The sequence below is a fragment of the Leucopleurus acutus genome (assembly GCF_964270905.1).
Source record: "Leucopleurus acutus genome assembly, chromosome: 15".
NCBI lineage: Eukaryota > Metazoa > Chordata > Mammalia > Artiodactyla > Delphinidae > Leucopleurus > Leucopleurus acutus.
Genome location: NC_139157.1, coordinates 10,281,146 through 10,301,896, shown reverse-complemented (window position 1 = coordinate 10,301,896; position 20,751 = coordinate 10,281,146). Strand labels below are relative to the sequence as shown.

The window sequence follows — 20,751 nt, the reverse complement described above, 5'->3', positions numbered from 1 at the left end:
TAGCTGTGTCTGGAAAAGCAAAGAGTGCATATTTTTCTCTCTCCCATATTTTACGATCATGAAATCTCGATTGGAGGTACTACTACCATTTAGTGTTGATAAGAGTATCACCTAATCATCATAGAGGAACTTAAGTTGCACCCAAAAAATGTATAAGACGATTGTCTTGACCATGTAAAAATGAATGGAGACAGGACATCTCCTCCTACATAAGAATTCCAGATAATAAATGTAAAAGGAATGAAGGAAATAGAAAATCAACACTATTAGAACACTAGAGTAGTGCTGCAGGCAAGATCGACTGATAATTACTAAAATTAGGCAAAACTTGAAGGTGAAACAGATACATGCATAGTTGCAAATATATCCCCGCAAATATGTACTAATTACTGTGTGGCTTTAACATACATGCACTAATTCTTTGATAAGCCTCCTCCAAGAGGTGGAGCTTAATTGCCCTCCCTTGGGTGTGGCTGGGTTCAGTGACTCCCTCCTCATGAACAGAGTGTGGAAAGGGCAAAAGAGCAACTTGACAGTGGAGGGACCTGGCACACAGCACCTTAACCAGGTGATCCAAGTCAACATCACCTGTACTAAGTCGTGTTGATATCATACCCCTATATGTTGCTTTGCGAAGGAGGTTTCACTTCTGTGGTATTCTTCCCCAAAATCTATAACCCCAGCCTAACCATGAGAAAGCATTAAACAGACGCAAATTGAAGGACATTCTACAAAATACCTCAGGAGTGCCCTTCAAATGTGTCGTGGTTGTGAAAAACAAGGAAAGATTTGAGAAATTGTCACAGACTAGAGGAGACTAAGGAGACAAGGTGAATAAATGTGACATGTACCCTGGATTGGGTCCTGGAACAGAAGACGGACATTCCTGGCAAGGCTGGTAAAATGCAAATTAAGTCTGTGTTTCATTAATAGTACTGTACCGAGGCCAAGTTCGTAGTTCTGATAAACATGCCATGGTTACTGTGTAAAATGTTAACGTTAAGGGAAACTGAGTGAAAGAACAGTGAGTACTGTCTCTGCCACTTTGGGGTAAGTCTAAAGTCACTTCAAAACAAAAGGTTTTAAAAATCCAGTGAAGGATGTAGAACAAGTATGTATGTTCATAGGGCCCAACGTGACTGCAGAAAATGTCAAGAAACGAAGTTTTAGGGCTTCCCTGGTGGTGCAGTGGTTGAGAGTCCGCCTGCCGATGCAGGGGACACGGGTTCGTGCCCCACTCCGGGAAGATCCCACATGCCGCGGAGCGGCTGGGCCCGTGAGCCATGGCCGCTGAGCCTGCGCGCCCGAAGCCTGTGCTCCGCAACGGGAGAGGCCACGGCAGTGAGACGCCCGCGTACCGCAAAAAAGAAAACAAAAAAAAAAAACCCGAAGTTTTAGTATTATTCTATGACAGAACTTCCCTTTATTCCATGTAGACTCGGTACAATTTGTGAGGTTTTTTTGGTTTGTTTTTGTTTTTTTAAGTTGCTAATTTATTTGCAGTTCCTATACGTCTTACTATTTTAAAGTATTTCATTGCTATATACTGAAGAAATAGATGTCTCCTGAGGGTTCATGCCTTTTTGTTTTTAAGTTTTATTTTCAGAATTTCTGTGTGCTAAGCATTGTACTTCTAGGTAAACAATAGTCGGGGTTTTTTTGTTTTTTACCATGAGAGATGCAAAAACGTTGGTGTTGATTGCTTTTCTGCCGTAAAAATTTATGATGTACTTTCAGCAATAAGACCTCATATCAGTAGACAAACTCTAAATCTTACATATTTACGGATCTTGTTAGTTTGTCCATTTGCTTTCAAAGCACGTGGGTCATTCATACTTATAGTTTCATACCTGGCATTGATATTTGTAAAGCACCAACCCATAAACCCACATCCCTGCCCCTACATGTCATGAGCGGATTTTCCTCCTTTGTAACTAAATGTCTTCAGAGTCACCGATTTGGAATAGAATATATAGTTAAAGAACATAATCTGTTAAATTGTGTTACTCATAATTAGTTTTTAGACACTGTTGTGCTGTTTTAAGGGTAAAGGCTATTACCCTTCAATTCATTTTATCCGTTAATTCTTACATATAAATGAAAGGCATAGGATGCCTGTAGCCTCGTGAAATTATTGCAGTTAGAAAGCACGCTAATATTTAACCTGGACTGTAGTTATTGAGGCACTTTTTGTTTTTGTTCATTTACTTGTTAAATGTTATATAGTGCTAAAAATATATAGATTTTTTTTAAGTTTTACAAATTTATTTTTGAATGGTACCTGTCATTTTAATCACATTTAAAGCATTCTTTGTTCATAAACATTTGAAAACAAGGATGGTTTTTTTTTGGCTTAAAACGTTTATCAATTCTCATTTGGCACCCACTGTATTTTTTTGTCTGTTTGTTTGATAATATTAAAACTCACCTTTCAGACCTCTGTTGGCCCCCTAGTTCCTAAAACTGTAAGCCCGTATTCCTTGGCGTGGGCATATGAAGTCATTCACAACTGCCTCTTCAGCCTCATCCTCTCTCGCTCTGCTTTTCCAGCCTCTCTGATCTTCTCACCCTTCCCAAGGGGCATGGCCTCCCTTAGTGTTTTTTGCCTTCACACATTGTTCTCTCTGCCCTCCATTTGTCCACAGGGCACACCTTCACTCCTAGTCTGGACCTGTGTCAGACAGCAGCCCCTGGGCAGATGTGCGCTGGCTGAAGACGTACCATTCTTTATTCCACACTTGTTAGTTCGCTTTTTCTTAGAATTTCTGTTTAGCTGTTTGTCTCTTTTCATTGAGACTCCATGAAAGGAAGACATTTAAGTGTACAAGATCAACCTATACAGGCCAACTTCAACATAAAATGTCATCCACATGTAAAAACTGTCTTCCACCTTTTTTTCCCCTACTGCCTCCCACCTACCCACCCTGCAGCTCCGTCTGCTAACCTTAGAGAGGGCATGCCTGCCTAAGGGTAAGACTCAGTACAAATATCTCTCCCCAAATTATTCAGTATTCTCACTTTATTATATAGTTTTATTTTCCCCCAGTAGTCTGTCATTTGTATTAATTAGTATATTCTTTAAGATGCCATTGCCCTTAGAAATAACAAAGGGCCAGCACTTATTCATATGTGAGTCTTTTTTAGTGTTTTCAGCACTGATTTGGGCCTTGACTTGAGGTCGGGAAGGGTCCTGGCTATTTTGGACAATGAAATCAGTTAAAAAACATTTTGCCTGGTAGGAACAATGGACTGGAGCTCACAAGGCGCTGTAGTCTCCTCATGAGAGAAAATGTACATAATATCTCTGCTATGGAGCATGGTAGTCACAGTTGTTATCGCTAAACATCAAATCATCGTGATCATGAACGTCATCATCATCACCTGAAAGGGTAGCCTAGGATGGCAACCAAGAGGACAGTGTTAATCCCAAATTCCGTGCAACCGAAAGATAACTGTAAAATAAATTTTCTTACCAAATTATTTTTAAGTTTAAGACTGCCCATACTGTGGTTACGGGTCTATGTGCTGTTACTCCTGGTCTACATAATGTCTGCTGTTAATAGTGGAAGAGCAGAGACTCTTCCTGGGCAGAGTTCAAAAACAGAATAATTTAGGATCCCCCTGAGGCCTGTGCAATGGAGAAAAATTCCCTTACATGATGCATATTTCATACTTACATTGTTCACCACTTCTAAATTTAGAATGGCAGCACATTTCCTATCAGGGGTTTCTAACCCAAGGACCTTTGAGGATAGCTTTTATTTTAGGTGTGAATTTTTTTAAAATCAAAGGAAATATAACCATTATAAAAATTTTTGCTTATGGTAGTATGCTTAACTCTGAGGCCTGCTTTTGTAAAGTATCAGATTAGCTGATTATCCTTATATATGTCCCTTTAAAATGAGAGTTACCCGTAATGGAATCTTTGCTTGAGAAAGAATACAAATGAATCAGGTGAAAGTAATTTCCCCCCAAAATGGTTCCTGGCTACCTCCCTTAAAATGAATTCTGACTCATTAATTTTCCTTGTGTTATCCCTGGCTTTGGATATGAATTTGTCATTTGTTGAGCTTGTGACTATTTTTAAATTAAGAGCAAATATTTTTTTTCCAGTTGACCTTCTACATATTAAGGCTAAGGATTGTATATATTGTCACATATAACAAAGAGATAAATATTTGTTATTGGACATGTTTAAGAAGAAAGGAAGATATATATAACTTTGTAAGAAGATGCTTTGCAGGCCTAAAAATTAGTGCTTGGAAGGATTTTCTTTGTGGATTCTGCCTTTCTGTGCCTTTGCATTTTTTAATTCATTTAGACAGGAAGTCTAAGCTTTTAACTCATTTGCTGTCTAGACAAATGAAAGCAGCAGGGACTTTGGTGGGCGTCTTTGAAATGCACTGTTACACGGGTTTGTGCTGAAAAGAAGCCTACAAACATCATGGAAATTAAACAGTCACTGTGAGGTTTTTCCTTTTGTGTATATATGTCAGTCAAATTATTGGCTCAATTCTAATATCAACTTCAAGGTGTATTTGTATCCCACGTCTGAAATGATAGTTCTAAAATAAGGTTGGAGGGTATGAAGTGATTTTACAGTGTGTTTCCAAAGAGCTAAGCATCTAACGAGGCTAGATGCTTGGCCTCCAGGATGCTAATTGGAAACAGAGGGCCGAGAATTCAGTGTTAAATTTTAATAGCGATCTCAGTCGTTTTCACTAGAGCATTTATGGTAAATATTCAGAAATGTGTGCACATGCTGGCTTACTTTGTACAGTATTTGCAGCTGTATTTTACTGTAGAGCTTATAAATTCAGTGACACTGACCAGTGACCAGTCAAATGCTCCTCTCTAACACCAGACCTGGCACGAGGAGTCACTGCCCTTAAGAAAGTTAGGGTCTAGTTGGAGAGAGAAAAAGAAAAACCGCATGCCAGGATTTGATATTCAATATTCTGAAAAGGAGAAGAGACACTATTTCTGCGTTTGAAGATCATGAGAGACTTTTTGAAAGACCATCGAGCTGCCATTTTAACCTGTGCTTCAAGCCCATGGGAAGTCACAATGAGAAATCATTAACTGTATCGTATAAAAATCCTTAAACAGGAGACCTGAACTCATCTCATTGATTGAAATATCTTCTCTGTTTCTAATTCAGTGTTTATCCTCATCCTCTCTTGGGGCACTTCTGAGCAAGAGATGCCCAGTGTGTGTGACGCTTTGCAGTTTTCTACCAATGGCTGATATAATACCGTCAACTAATTGTATTGAGAACCATAGCTGAGAGTATTTTGGAGTTGATTTGCTTTTTTAAAAAACCCACTTATTTAATTAAACAAGGGAGTAAAATTTTCTAGCTTATTCCCAGTTCAAGACAGTAAGACATCACCAGCATTGACTGAATTTATCCTTTAGTAAACTAACTTATCAGATAAATTGATTACCATCAAAACCAAAGATGTCTCTAGAGGTAGTAAGTCATAATATATGAACATCAAGTATTTTTAGGGAGGATCATATATAGTATGCAGACATATTTATACTTAATGTTGTATGTCTATTTTATATATTTGCAGATCTCTAAAAATTCCTCCTCCTGTGCTCCTTCCTGGCATGTTCTTATTTATATACGTTCCTCTGTCACTGCCCTCCCCCACCCTATCCCATCATGTCAATCAGGAACATATTTGTGCTCTATGTTAATTCATAAGTGTTTCTCTTGTCGGAGTCTGATAGGATTGTTATTGCTCCCCGGTGGCATTTCGTTCTAAGCACAGTGAAATCTCTTGTACTTGTCACTTGGGTTAGAATGAAAATTTTACATGGGCGGAGGGTGGAAGGATGATGGTTACAGAGGGGAAAGTCTTTGCAGGGAACTTGCATTTAAATTAAATTTTAAAGTAAAACAAGCTTTTCCAAAAAGCGGCATTGCTTTTCTAAATATAAACTAACCGCTGATAGTAGGGGTTGTATTATTTTGGGTGTGCTGGAAAGTATTCGGCATTCTGAGTGATGTCAGATATTGAAAACCGAACTTGATTGCAAGATTTTGCCAAATCAAATTGTCATGGCAAAATATTGAATTTACTATGCATGAGCCCATGAAGTCATTGCCTTAGCAGTCATTCCATCAATAAAGAGGAAGGATGTAAGGAATGCTGTGGGGCAGGGGGACTCCAGCCCCTTAAAAGAGTCCTCCCTGCAATTACCTTACCTGCCAGCTTTCCAGCAAGATAAATGGAAGCACTGTAGCTTGAAGGTGGCTTGGTTAGAATGAGATGCAGTAAGGTCTCTCTGTTCTTCACAGGCATCATAGATCTGATAGTACTTATAAAAGAAGAATAGAGTTGGTGCCCTGCTGACTAAATTGTCCTCTAGAGGGGTATTCGTTACAGAGCTTCTTTGTTAACTAGGCTGAATGTTTAAACCACTGTTGAACTTCTTTTATTAACGTTTTAAGATAGCTATACATATGGATACCCTAAGTATCTGCAGGGCGGGAATATTTCTCTATAATTTACATATAAAAGATACGTGTGTGTATAACAGTAATATAGAAATTATATCTTTTTATTACTCTTCTGTTACACTGAGGTGTAGTCAGCACTGAAATTCTGATGACTTGTGAACACTAAGAAAGCCACCATTTTTATATTTTTCTCTTGATATTTCTTCGATCAGCTTGTTGAACAACAGAAATGTTTTTCATGCCTTTGCAGCTTGAATGAAGCTCTCTTAACACCCATCCGTGTCACTTTTTCAACCATGACATGGAATTTTAAGGGAGGACAGGGAAGGAATTTGTAGGTACTGTAGAGAATTTTAAAATTTTCAAAGTAACAGTTTGTTTTTTTATGAAGAGAGATTTGCATAAAATTATTTAACTTCAAATAGTGATGTCTTTAAAAACTGAATCTATGTTGTCTTTTCTGTTGAATTCTGTATTGTAGTATAATAGAAGATAAAGATATTATATCTAGTTATGCACCAATTTTTTTTCTTTAAAGAAATCATGAAAAGCATATTTCCTCCCAACTGATTCTTATGTGATAGACCCTTATTTATGCATGATATACATTTGTTAGGTATTAGAGAGTATATCTGTACACGGAGCCCACCACCCATTCTTAACCAGGGGCTGATACCGTTAAAGAGGAAAATTCTATGTGGCTCCCACTCAGGTTTTCCAGGCGGGTATAGATGTGGAGTCGGTCCCTGTTCTTGGTGAAGCTTGTATAATTCCTGACACACAGGTCAGCATGCATTTCAGCTGAGACCTGTCCTTCTTTTGTTTCCCCCAAGGAAGAGGCAAAGGCATTAGAGGCTATACTAGATACCGCAGGTCGGCACACTTTTTCTGTAAGGGCCGGATAGTGAATCGTTTTAGGCTTTGAGGGCTACCATCTCTGTCAAGGTCTCCGCTGTGGCCCAAAGGGAGCCATAGACAATACATAAAAGGAATGGCTGTGACTGTGTTCCGGTAAGATGTTGTATACACCGAAATTTGAATTTCAAATATTTTTAATATATCACAAAATATTACTCTTTTTTATTTATTTATTTGTTTGTTTGTTTGTTTGTTTGTTTTGTGGTACGCGGGCCTCTCACCGTTGTGACCTCTCCCATTGCGGAGCACAGGCTCCGGACGCGCAGGCTCAGTGGCCATGGCTCACGGGCCCAGCCGCTCCGCGGCATGTGGGATCCTCCCGGACTGGGGCACGAACCTGTGTCCCCTGCATCGGCAGGCGGACTCTCAACCACTGCGCCACCAGGGAAGCCCCACAAAATATTACTCTTGATTTTTTTTCAGTCATTTAAAAATGTTTGGCTTACAGGTGGAGCCGGAATAGGTAGGGTCTGCTTTTAGCCCTCAGGCCATAGCTTGCCTTGTCCTGGAGCCCACAGGTGTGTCCCTTCGCACTTCTGTGAATTGGTTATATCAGGTTAGGAAGGGACTGCTTTAGGGGCAGGTACTTTAAGAATTACCCAGGACCCAGCCACTCTTCTAGACCCCCCCCCCCCCCCCGCCCTCCCTGGCTCTGAGACGGTGGGGGTGGGGTGGGGGTCAGATGTCAGGCAACTCAGCATTCAGCCTGGCGTGGGAGGAATGGGTGGAATCCTGTCCTGTTGTCCCTTTCAGCATTCAGCAGCTCTGCATGTGTACATGTGCACACATCTATTAGCTTAAGTTTTGTTTCCAGGAACTCAGATAATTGCCTTGATTGCTGAAGTGTGAATCCTTTCTACATTGGATGTAGCATATTACTTGCTTAATAATCTTCCTCTGTTTCTACCTGGCTTCACAAAAAATTCTGAAAGTCTGAATCGAACTATTGTTGAACCCAGTAATCAAGCTGAATACAATGTTTTACCAGCTGAACATGTGCAAAATCATGCATCTCATGTGCCCTAAGTAGAGATGTTTATATATTTTTTCTCTGAATTCTGAAAATGTGGTTCAGTTTGCCCCATTTTGTTTTGGAGATGATACTTTTTCTAGGAGGTGATATTTTCAATCACCTGCTACTATTAATGTTTCTTACTTATAAGCTCAGTTATATGACATTGAAGATTACTCTATTTTACTTAAATGTTATTCTTCTTAGCATAAGAAATTTTTGTTTTTCTGTAACATTCATTTTTTTGTGAGATTTTCATCAGCTCTTCTTTAGAACGTGTTTTTTAATCATTGGCAATTTTGCTGTTAATAAAAGAGAAGTTAATTATATAACAGATGGTTAACAGATAAACTTTCCAGGAGCCTAGGATCCTGATTCTGAGTTTGCTTTGTGACATTTTGGGGTACCCTGAAGAGCTCTAGCCAGCTCTGCTTTACCTGGCCCCCTTTGTACTTCCTGGTCTAGATTCATTCTTCCAATCCGAAGCATCTTCCTCCACCAGTTTCCAAAGCCCTAGTTTCAGCAGTCCCAGTAGTAAGCAGTGAGGTAAAATTAAACATTAATAAAATTGCATGAGTGGAAGATGTCAATTAGTGTTGAATATGCTTTGCAGACAGTAGCATAACCTGGTATTTCTGATCCCATTCTGCAGTATTTAGTCCTAGATTATCAAGACAAATATCTTTTATCCTGCCTCTCAGTCTTTAGGGCTCATTCAGCACCTAGCTCCGGGTCTCACCTGGGTTTGCAGACTTAGTGATCTGGGAGCCCAGCCATTGCGGCAGGCCTGCACTGATGTACTGACTCCTGCTGGTGGGGGCCGTGGCACATGCCCTAGAGCCACAGCCATGAGGAAGACAGAGTAAAGGCTCTGTCCTCTCACTCTGATGAGGGTGTGGAAGACAGTTTCCTCCTTCCTCTTCTCTCAACCTCCCTTCATAATCTTTAGCAGATGTCGCCTGTCCTCAGTGGTGTAACTAGTAACAGTAACCTTGACTCTCTGATCTTTGGTTTCTGTGTCTGTCAAATGAGGATTTTAATAACTGCCTAGAGGTTGTTACGATAAAATTACAGGACCTTAAAGATTGTTTGTTTAGCTTAAAACTGTATAAAAAGTAAGTTATAACATTAGGACTCATTTCTGCCAGCATAACTTCAAAGGGATTTATTGTCACAGTATGAGATAAAAATACACATCACTCTTTTACTATAAGAGCACTTTTGCAATTACCTAAAATGTAAGAATTTCTCACCACAAGGTTTGGTTACAGTTTTGACTATTACGTTAGAAGATCATAGTTTGAAATTCAGACAGTCCTCCAATGTTGATTTCTAAACAGGAGGATCCAAAGCCTATAGTTTGCAGCTTACTGAAGTAATCATTTACGAATCAGGCATTCCATTCGGATGGTACATCACTGCATAAAGTGCTTTTCCTGTGACTCTTTGACAGGTTTGTTGGACTAGATGCTGACAGCTTACAGGAAAGCTATAGGATAGTTTAATGAAAGGGAGCTACAACTTTTCTCACTTTTTAGCGATAGATCAGATCCTATGGGTTCTTACAAGAGACCTCATTAAAGTCTTCTAATAACAAGTGGCCGTGCTCTGAATTTTGGGCGTTATCTAGAAAAACTTTGAAGGGGGCGTTGTTATGATTTTCAAATAGTGTTCTGAACAGGTATTGGTCCAAATATGTGTTATTCTATAAATGCATGCTATTTCTTTCTTTCTTAGGACCTGTCTGGCTCCATTGATGACCTCCCCACGGGAACGGAAGCAACTTTGAGCTCAGCAGTCAGTGCATCCGGGTCCACGAGCAGCCAAGGGGATCAGAGCAACCCAGCTCAGTCGCCTTTCTCTCCACACGCATCTCCCCATCTCTCCAGCATCCCTGGGGGCCCATCGCCTTCTCCTGTCGGCTCTCCTGTAGGAAGCAACCAGTCACGATCTGGCCCAATTTCTCCTGCAAGTATTCCAGGTACTCACTTCTTAATGATTATTATTTTACTCTGTAGTAAATACAGACCTAGTGTTCATCAATAACAGCATGCATACCATTATTTCTTCTACTATTTAAAAACCTAATGATGGGACCACATATTAGGAGCATAGCTGTGAATTATCACCAAAGTATACAAGCATCCCAGTTCCTAAATATACTTGACTAATGACTGTAAACACCTAATTAATAAAATCAGCAATTACTTTGATATTTTCAGTTCGCACATTTACCTCAGCTTATGCCAGAAAATTATTTATTCTCTTAGCATATGTTTTGTGATGATTCTGTTAACTAAGCTCCTGTGTTGATAAGTGCCACGGAAGTGAGATCATGGGTAGCACTAGCCTTAGTTTTTAGGCTTCTATTTAATTTATACCATGGCAGTTATTTTCTAAAATATCTTTAGTGTTTATACTTCTTGTCTTAATTTGCCAGCACACATTCAAGGCCTTGTTATTTATACAAATTCTTGCCTTCTAATTTTTATATAAGAAGTGCATGTTCCAATTAACCTCTTGCATTCAGCTATTTCAGTAGTCATACTACTTCTGTATCTTTTGCTTCCTTTATTATGTGCGTGGGGTTATGTATTTGTTTACTTATTTGTCAGTTGCCTCATCCTATCCCAGCTGTCTTTCTCATATCAAACATCATTCACTCAAACCCACCAAGCAACTAGCTTTCCTTTATCTGCAGAGTAGGTGTAATTTTTTTTTCTGTGTAAATTTTGCTAGCGTGATGCAGGTGGCTGGCTGCCAGAAAAGTACTTTTTACTAATCTATCAGAATTGATATTGAATTGCTGATAAATGTCCTGATAGGTTGTTCTATTATCTTAAAAACATGGGTGGCAGTTTTAACCCTTTTTACTATTTTGCTCCTTTTATATTTTAAATACATGTTGTATGTGTATAAACATATGTATGAACGTATGAAAAATGCTAATTATGAAACGTAACTCAAATGAGTACTCATGACTCACGATCCAATTCAAGAATTGGAGTATTGCCAGTGTTGTTTCTACCTGTGTGTTCCTTCCTTTTCTTCAGCCCTATAACTCTCCCCAGCCTCAGATATTCTCTGAATGTATTTTAAATCATTCTTTTTGGATTATTTGGAGTTTTTAAAGAATTTTATTACGAACATTCATAGAGTACGTATTGTTAGTTTTATTTAGTTTTGAGCTTTATAGAAATGTATCATATTAAAGTGACTATATAATTTATCAACCAAGCTGAGACACCTTTGAGCTTTTAAGGGTTGCTATTAATAATTGAAGTAGAACAGGTATAAACCAGGAAGATTCTGGGCAAATCATGAAGTATGGTCACCCCAGTAATACAATATGTGGCCTTCTCCACTTAGCTTTTTTGACTAAATGTTATGTGCCTAGGATCCGTATTTTAAACTACCTATAATTTTGATACACTTCATTGACGGCATCTTGATGTTTACCTTTCTTTCAAAAATATTTGTCCTCATAATGATTGTAATAAAACCTGGATTTACCTGCTTTTAATATTTTTAAAGCTATGACTACTATGTATTTCAGTATTCCTGAGGCAATTTTTGGTATTGAGATGGTTTTTGAGGTATCGCCTACCTAAACACTGGGAAGTTATAATGTAAAATACTAAGTTTGTCAAAGAACCCACTCCATTTTTCTGAATTGCATCCAAAGGACTTTTCTTAATAACTTAAATGAAAACTTTTCTGAGGCATCAAGATATTTTAGTTTTCCATTTAAAATTCCTAGCATGGGTAGTTCACCATCTGATGATTTTCATGCATATACTTATCATTCCAGATGGGGATTCTGACACTTCTATTTCACTGTTTGGATTTTGGTACTGTATAGAACACACAAAACCCAACAAAAGAGCTCAATTAGGGTACGTGATATCACATTAGAGGTAGATGTAATTGGTCTAAGAGTCTGGTACTTAGTTGTGTTTTGCACAGGGTAAGGTTGGTCAGTGAATTACGATTCTGATGACCTCTATTAGCCCTGTCACAAATGAGGCCTGTCCTTCACAGTACCTTCAGGGGAGGACCTGAATGTGATTTTTCTCTGCTGACTTCCTGGGGAAGTGAGTTTTTAATAAAAAGCTTTCAGCTTTCTTGGAAATGATGTTTAAGGCTAACAGTTTGTTTTGTAAACTTGTGTCAGAAATTCTGACTGCCCAGGGCCAGGGCCTACGTTTCATTTCATCATATTGCAGCCTATATTACTCTACACGATGCTTGATAAAACTATTCAGTGAAATTTAGTACAGGGATAAAATTACATAGTAAAAGTTCCACTTGTGTTCAGAGGCACGCTATTCAGATAAATCCAGAATTATCTTTGCTGAGTGCAAAGCTGTAGAGTAATAGAGTTATATAAAATGTGGCAAATAGAACATTTCTTTAATGTCAGTGTTATTCCAAGGGGAATAAACTCTTAGAAAATCTGGTGAGCAGTTTTGGCATTTATTCACCTTTCTCCCAGGTGTGGAATGACCAATAACATTTGAGCTGGATGGACTTTCCTAACCATCTGATCCCACCTCCTCGTTTTATTGCCACTTACCAGCTGTGTAACCTTGGACAAGCCTCTAAGCCTCCTTATGCCTCAGTTTCTGCATCTGTAAAGATAATAACCACATCTCATAGGATTACTGTAAAGATTAAATGTGTTAATACATATAAAGCAGGCACATGGTAAGCATTCAGTGCACGGTAATGATTGTTGTGATTACGGTTATTGTTATTCACACTGAGATGTAGAGACTTGTCCATGATCATTACTGTCCGGAACACCACAAGTGGTTTTGGCTACAAGTCTTCTGATTCTTAATCCAGTAGTGTTCTTGTACCATTCAGAAGACACGTATATAAAGTTTCCAGCGATGATTTGCTGTGTGTACTGAGGTTGTTCGATAGGACCGCTAGAACTAGCCATGGAAGCGCGATGTATTTTCACAAAGTTGAAACCATCTTTCTCCTGACCTGAAAAAACAGGTAGGTCAGCGGTCGCTCTTCTGGGAGGCTGGGTCTGAGAAGGTTAAGAAGGGACAGAAGACAAGCGTTGAAACCCCTGCCTCGCTCAGATCGTAGGCAGGTAGACTTCTGCGTGAGGTGATAGGCAGGCAGTGGAGCATAAAATTTACCAATAGCTGCAGTTCAGAATCCTGGGTTACTTCTCACACTTTCTGCATGTATTGAGACAACGTGAGTCCCACCCGCTCCGTGTTCCCAGCCGGGGCTGCCCCATGCACTTGAGCAGATTGCTCACTGGACCAGGGACATGGGCCGGGGCAGCAAATGGCAGTGAAGCGCCGGCTGCTGTCCTGGGGGAGGGGCACCCTTTGTAATTCATACAGCGGAGCCGCAGAGCTATCAGCACTCTTGTCCTGGACCTCTTGGTAGTCATCCTCGTGGCTTGAGTACAGATACCACCTGTTTCTCTACTCTTTTCCCCAGCTAAGCTCAGGGACACTCAAACATACATTTTTGGTAGGCGCTCATCAAACATTTTATTTATGTGGTGTTGTTTTACGGGGATTTGTTAAAAATCATGCAGGTTTTATTGAAAAACATTTTGGTCTTCTCTTTCCCTCCGTTTAGCCTATATGCCCTTCTTTTAAAAAGTTCTTTTAAATACATTTTTGTGAACTTCGTCATAAATAATAAAACCACACTTTAGAGACGATCGTAACGTTGATTATTTGGGGGGCTGTTATTTAACTAAATGCAGACACCCTTCCTTAGAGAATAAATGAGCCCCTAGGCTGATTGAGTAGTCTCACCTCCTCCTTTTCCCATCTCTAGCCCTTATGTTAAATTTCGTTGGTCTGTACCTTAGAGTCTGAGATCATTTCCGATCTACCTACATTTGCTTCTGAGTCTGAACCAATGAAATGCAAATGTCCGGTAAAGATTACATGGTTTCTCACCCAGGGCATGATACTCAGACTGCTTTTTTTGGGGAACATCTGTTTGGAATTTCCCTTTATTTTTCTGTCTGTAGCCTTTTGCTTTCTTTTCTCCCCCTTCCTTCCTCTCATTCCCAGCACTGACTTGTTTTTCCTGCCCTTACTTCTCTCCCATTAACTCCTGTTATATCTTGCTAGTGCCTCTCCATGCGTCACACAGATTGGCTCGTTCACTCATTGTCTCTCCAGCAAGGCACTGTTAAAATGAGCAGCTGTTGTGTAGCTGACAGCTGGGGTGAGGCAAAGCCAAAATGTTGTGCGGCCTCTTCCTGGTGTTGCTTTCCCAGGGTTTTTTGAAAAAGTGCAACCGTCTTTCTCCATCTCTACTCTGGTAAATAAAATTGACAGCTAATGAGAAGTATCCCAGAGGTAGATGAACAAAAGCCCACTAAAGCATCCCGAATGGCTGAATCTGTTTCTTGCCTGTTAAACCTTTTCTCCACCCACTGCAAATTTGCCCTCCTATCATGCTGCCTCACAAACATTGTGAGTGTCATGGGAACAACTACTGTGATACACCGGCACATCAGCCCTGGTACATCCCTCCCTAACTCAGTGGGGCTTTTCCTTCCTGCGTTCTTTTGAAAAGCAGGATGGAGATTTTCTGTGGTAAGTAGCCACATGGATTCTCTCCCTTTGTTTGCACATTACTGGGCTCCAGCATTGCAGCTGTCTATGGTTAGAAGGGAGAGGATTCAGCCTGGTTGTTTAATCTAAACAAGCATTTGAGAACAGAAATGTATACGTTGTACGTTCAGTGCCATTGTACATTTTCCGGGTTTTTACTTAATGTTTCATTTCTCTCTCCTCTTGATATATTTATATTTAGAAACAGAAATGGAATATCCCCATCTTTCTAATTGTTAGTGTGCATGTATGTACACATTTAAATAAAGCAAATCTAACGTAGGGCGCAGTTGATTCCGAAATGTATGATATTAAACATTTTGTTTCCCTTCTAATAAATGATCCCATTGCATTGCTTCCTGGGTTACAGCCGAGAGTTATTGACCTTGATTTAAGGAGAATAAACTATTGGGTCTTGAATGTATTGTGTAGGTCTTAACACTGGGCCTGATTCGTCCTAACACATAGTGGAGGCTGACACAGCACAACGGCAGAATGCATTGCTGTTGCCAAAAGATTTAGTGGATGTTAATTTCACTTGTCTTGCCTCCAGAACCAACCACTGCAGTTTACTAACAAAGCAAAAATGTAAATAAGCTGAACGGTTTTTATTTTTATTTTATTGGCCGAAGGCTTTTGTCAGCTTTTTCCTCCACGTGCTCTATGCAGCAACAGTGTTTAAATATTCAGAAAGGTGAACATCTGGTGGGGGCTGCTGATAGGCAGGCGGATATGAACTGTTCGTAGCCTAATAAACAGTTTTGTTTATTAAAAACTTTAAATGTTCAGACTGTTGAGGTTAGTTCATCGGTTTTATTATCAAAGATCTAAGCAAGGATAGAACCTGTAAATTCCTGAATAGATTTTTCCCCACTCTGTTTTTTAGCATTTGGCATTTGTGCCAAGTCCAGTTTTAGGTGGAGCTAAGTCACTTTCATCTGACAGCCGAAGGGCTATTGATTATTGTAGAGTAGGACCCCAGATGGAAAATTAGGTATTCACAGTAGTGTCGTGATGAGGAGACATTTCTTTCCAACCATTCTTTTTCTGGCATAGTATTAGGTGTTTATTATGAGAAGACCAATCAAAGTCAACATTTTCCTAGCTGTCAGGGACAGAAATAAAATAAAGTTTCATCAAGTACGAGAGTAAAACTCCCTCCTTTTAAGTTTTATGTGCTTTGCTGTTGGAGGTGTCTCACCTCCCGACTTGCCCCTCCCCAGATTGACTGCTGGCCAAAGGAGAGCACGAGGCCGTGGGTCAGGGTGTTCTAAGAGCTGAGAGATGTAAAGGAAGAAGAAGGGCAAGGGGAGAGTGGTCTTTCATCAGTCTTTTAAGAGCTGCCCTCCTTGCTCCAGTCATTTTCCATTCATGCCTCCCACCCCCAGAAGCTCTCCTTTCCCTCCCTCTCCAGCCAGCTGGAGCCTCCCCCATGAGCATCTCTGCCCATGTGCCTCCCCAGGTGGAGCTGCTCTGTCCCTCTTTACTTACATAGACTCATACCTGGCAAATAAGTTGCTGTCCTTTGAAAAGGACCACAGGTTTTAAGAGCCTGCAGAAATGGCTTTGCCAGAGATAGCCCTTCCACTTTCATAAAGCACCAGTTACTTTATGGTTAAGCCTGATTCTCTGAAGCTTTATCATGTCAGTTCCCAGATGGTGAGCGATGCATCCAGCGTACCAACTAACCATAATGAATTTGTGCCCCTCAGGAAAATCTTAGACACTAAAAGAATGAATTCCAAAAAAGGTAGCACGTATTAGATTAAATATGGAAAATAACTCTTCGGACAGCGTTGTGGTTTATTTAGAGTTCTTCTGTATAAGTGCTCACCTGGTTTACCCTCTGCTTTGAAAGTGAGAGCTAAGTAGATTTCTGTAGGAGCTGATATAGCTGCAGATACAAACAAGAAGATATTCTGGTCAAAAAAGCTAATTTTCTTGCTTAATTTGACATTCAGACAAGCAAATTCTGGAAGGATGCTATAATGGGAAAGAGAAAAATGAATTGCAGTTAGGAGTTAGTCATAGGCTGGAGTGAACAGGAAGGATTTTAGTGAGAGGAAATGATAGTTCCTGGTCTAATTTGTCAAGATTAGTACCTAAAAAATGAACACCAGAGGGTGTAAATCAGTGTCTCTCTCTTTTTTAATCCATTCCCCTGGGATTTTTAGAACTCTTAGGGCTCAAGCGCAACCCATCCTAAATAAGTAAAATTTTCACTTTTTAATTTATCCTTGCTTAATAAAACTCAGGGTCAAATTATGAGCTAATTTCTATATGTAAGGGGTTCTAAACCAGTTTCCTTTCATGATAACAGTGGGATCTCTAAAATTTTTTATTGAAAGTCTGCACAGTCACCCTACCTGGTAATCTGATTTTGAAACATCTATCAAGTGTTCTTTTTTGGCTTCACTCGCAGTAGAAATCCTGCAACAGCTTGTTGCAAGGAACATGCATGCTGCTTATTGGCAAGCTGTGCAGGAAAAAAAAAATTCTTAAACACAAAATGCCATTGATATATTCGTGTTTTTAATCCGTGGCAGCCCAGAAAACATTGATTCAGCACTTCTACAAACCAAAGAGAACTTCAGCCAGTATTTTTTTTTCCCTTACAAAGTAAAATATTTGTGTGTTACACAAAGCAGTAATTTCAGATCCTTTCCAAATGACGCTTAGCAATACTTTAAAAAAGCAACAATATATTTTGTCTTTTAGAGAGATGCCATTGCAGCTCTCTGTGGCTTGGTTACTGGTTATTAGAGCCTCCCCCTTTAAGATACTAATTTAAAATTCAGCCAGGATCCTGGCTGTACCTTGGTCTCCTGCTGTTTCTAAAGGGCAGGTTCCCCACTGCTGACCTGCAGCCAGACCCTTGCATTTGCAGCAGTTGCTCCAGGATTCTTAGCTACCCTGCCCTTTAGAGGTCCCTCCTGACCCAAGGCAGGTATCCTGATAAACTGGGGAATGAGTATGGCTCCTTCTTTTCCAAAAGTAGAAATCGTTCCAGTTCTTCCATCCCAACAAATTTCAAAGTAAGCCTTTTATCCTCCTCTCACGTTCAGAAATGAGAGCATGGGGATTTTCTCAAAATACACAGTCCCACTTGGTTTTGCTCCCCCTCTTAGTTAAAATTAAGTCAGGCAGTTCAGTTTAAACTCTCCTCTCATTTTCCATTCCCTTTCTTGGATCTTCTGCATATGAAAATGTAGGAAAGCCTGTGTCATCAAGGTCATATTTTGTGCCTCCTCCTGCTCTGTAAGATCCGCAGTAACGAATGTGCTGACGTGCTGGATCCAGCAGTCCACTCCCACTTCTCCACGATTTCTTTTTTTACGTTATTCACTGAAGAAGCACTTCAGACACCTTGTTCACTGTTTGTTTTCATTTCTTGAGCTAAATGGACTGTCACTGTTCTCGACTTGTGCTTCACTGAGTATTGTTGCTTCTTTTTTTTTTTTTTTTTTGCGATACACGGGCCTCTCACTGCTGTGGCCTCTCGCGTTGCGGAGCACAGGCTCCGGACGCGCAGGCTCAGCGGCCATGGCTCACGGGCCCAGCCGCTCCGCGGCATGTGGGATCTTCCCGGACCGGGGCACAAACCCGTGTCCCCCGCATCGGCAGGCGGACTCTCAACCACTGCGCCACCAGGGAAGCCCTGTTGCTTCTTGAAGCAGCATTGCGCTGCCGCTGTTGGAACGCTATTGGCATCGAACTGCTGTATTTTCTGTCTTCACTGGGAATGAGGAATCGGAAGGAAGGGGCACAAAAGCTTTTAGGGACTAATTTTAGCCTAGAAGTAAAAGTTTCAAAAGTCATTTAGCTACATTTTGGAAAACGGTGATAAAGCAAATAGTTATTACAGTCAAGATGTTCCTAAAGTTGATTCCACAAACTTTAGATGTGTTACTCTATTTTCTAAAGGGAAGAAAGAGTAGTTGTGAAAGGAACAAAACCATTTTACAAGGAGTGTCATGCTTATTTACTATTTTCTGATAATCCTGGAGCCAGGATTATTATGATGTGTTGATTGATTATAGCCGTTATGTCTCCTACTAATCAGTTTCATCACTTATTCTCAGTTCACACACTTGCACCTTTGATTTCCCTTCCATAACAGGGTGATACGGGTTGTTATTGACTAATGAAGAACAGAATTGGTTTCGGCAAGAGACAAACAGAATGCTGACACCAATCCTAAAGTGCATTAATCTTTAATAATCCACATCTGCTTGTTCATAAATGATATAGCCAGGGATTGTTAATGTTGATACTCTCCCTTCCAAACAGAAAGCGACATAGGAGTTTGTACTTGGAAACTACGGTAAATGTATACATAGCTGAGTGCCAAGAATGTGGCCGTGCTGAGGACGCCAAATGCATTAATTCTTTGAATTTTTTTTTTTTTTTTTTAAGTAGCATGTTGCACTTTCACTATTGGGTAATCAGGTGATATCCTGAGGAAAGCCCATTAGCCCAACTGCTCATTTTCTTCTCATTCATTAATTCAGCAAAGTGCTGAATGCATCCTATGCTGTGGGCATGTTTCTAGAACTGGAGAAAAATACACTGAATATAAATGACAAAGAGACCTGTCCTCATGAAACTTAAGTTCTAATGAGAAAGACAGGAAATACACAAACAGTATTGGGTTGGCCAAAAGGTTCGTTCGTTTTTTTCTGTACGATGGCTGTAGTAGCACTCAATTGTCTTTAACTTCGTTCGAAACACTTTTGTTAGATTGTATGTGACAGCTGTCATATCAGCGTGAATTTAAAAAAAGACTTATCAAAATTGATGAATTTTTGTGTAGCCATTTTAATATTGAAGTTGGAAGAAAAAAGCAGCATTTTGGGCATATTATGCTTTATTATTTCAAGAAAGGTAAAAATGCAACTGAAACGCAAAAAAAGATTTGTGCAGTTTATGGAGAAGATGCTGTGACTGATCAAACATGTCAAAAGTGGTTTGCAAAGTTTCATGCTGGAGATTTCTCGCTGGACGATGCTCCACTGTCGGGTAGACCAGTTGAAGTTGATAGCGATCAAATTGAGACATTAATTGAGAACAATCAACGCTATACCATGCAGGAGATAGCCGACATACTCAAAATACACAAATGAAGCGTTGAAAACCATTTGCGCTAGCTTGGTTATGTTCATTGCTTTGATGTTTGGGTTAAGTGTAAATTAAGCAAAAACAGAACCTCTTGACTATATTTCAGCATGCGATTCTCTACTTAGATGTAATGAAAACGTTCTTTTTTTTTTTTTTTTTTGACTTGAAACATCACCCGTTTATCTCACAGATCTGTAGGTTGTAAGTCTGGCACTGTGTGGTTGGATTCTCCGCTGAGGGTCTTACAACATCAAAGTGTTGACAGGGCTGTGTAGCTTTCCAGAAGCCCTGGGGAAGAATCTGCTTCTAAGTTCACTAAGGTTGTCAGAATTCAGTTTCTTGTGGTTGTAGGACTGCGGTCCCTGTTTCCTTGACACATGGCCCCAGCCATCTTCTGGCCAGCAACATTAAATCGTTCTCGCTCTTCAGATTTCTCTGATTTTCCCTCTGCCTTGCTCTTCAGCTTTTAAGGGCTCAGGTGACTACACTTTGTCTATGCAGAAATTCAGGATAATCTGCCTATTTTAAGATCTGTTGATTGTTAACCTAATTTAGGAACTGCAGAGTTCCCTTTGTCATGTAAGGTAGGTATTCACAATCATCCTGGGGATTTAGGCATGGGA

General features: G+C 39.9%; 1 protein-coding gene across 4 annotated transcripts in view; it reads left to right on the top strand.

Moving 5' to 3' along the window:
- ARID1B (AT-rich interaction domain 1B) overlaps window positions 1-20,751 on the top strand; it is a 410,478-nt gene that overhangs the window by 278,611 nt on the left and 111,116 nt on the right. For all 4 annotated transcript variants that reach the window (XM_082855803.1, XM_082855802.1, XM_082855805.1 and 1 more), the window contains one exon: window positions 10,140-10,383. In XM_082855803.1, the coding sequence (XP_082711929.1) occupies window positions 10,140-10,383 (244 nt within the window). The remainder of the gene's footprint in view (window positions 1-10,139; window positions 10,384-20,751) is intronic.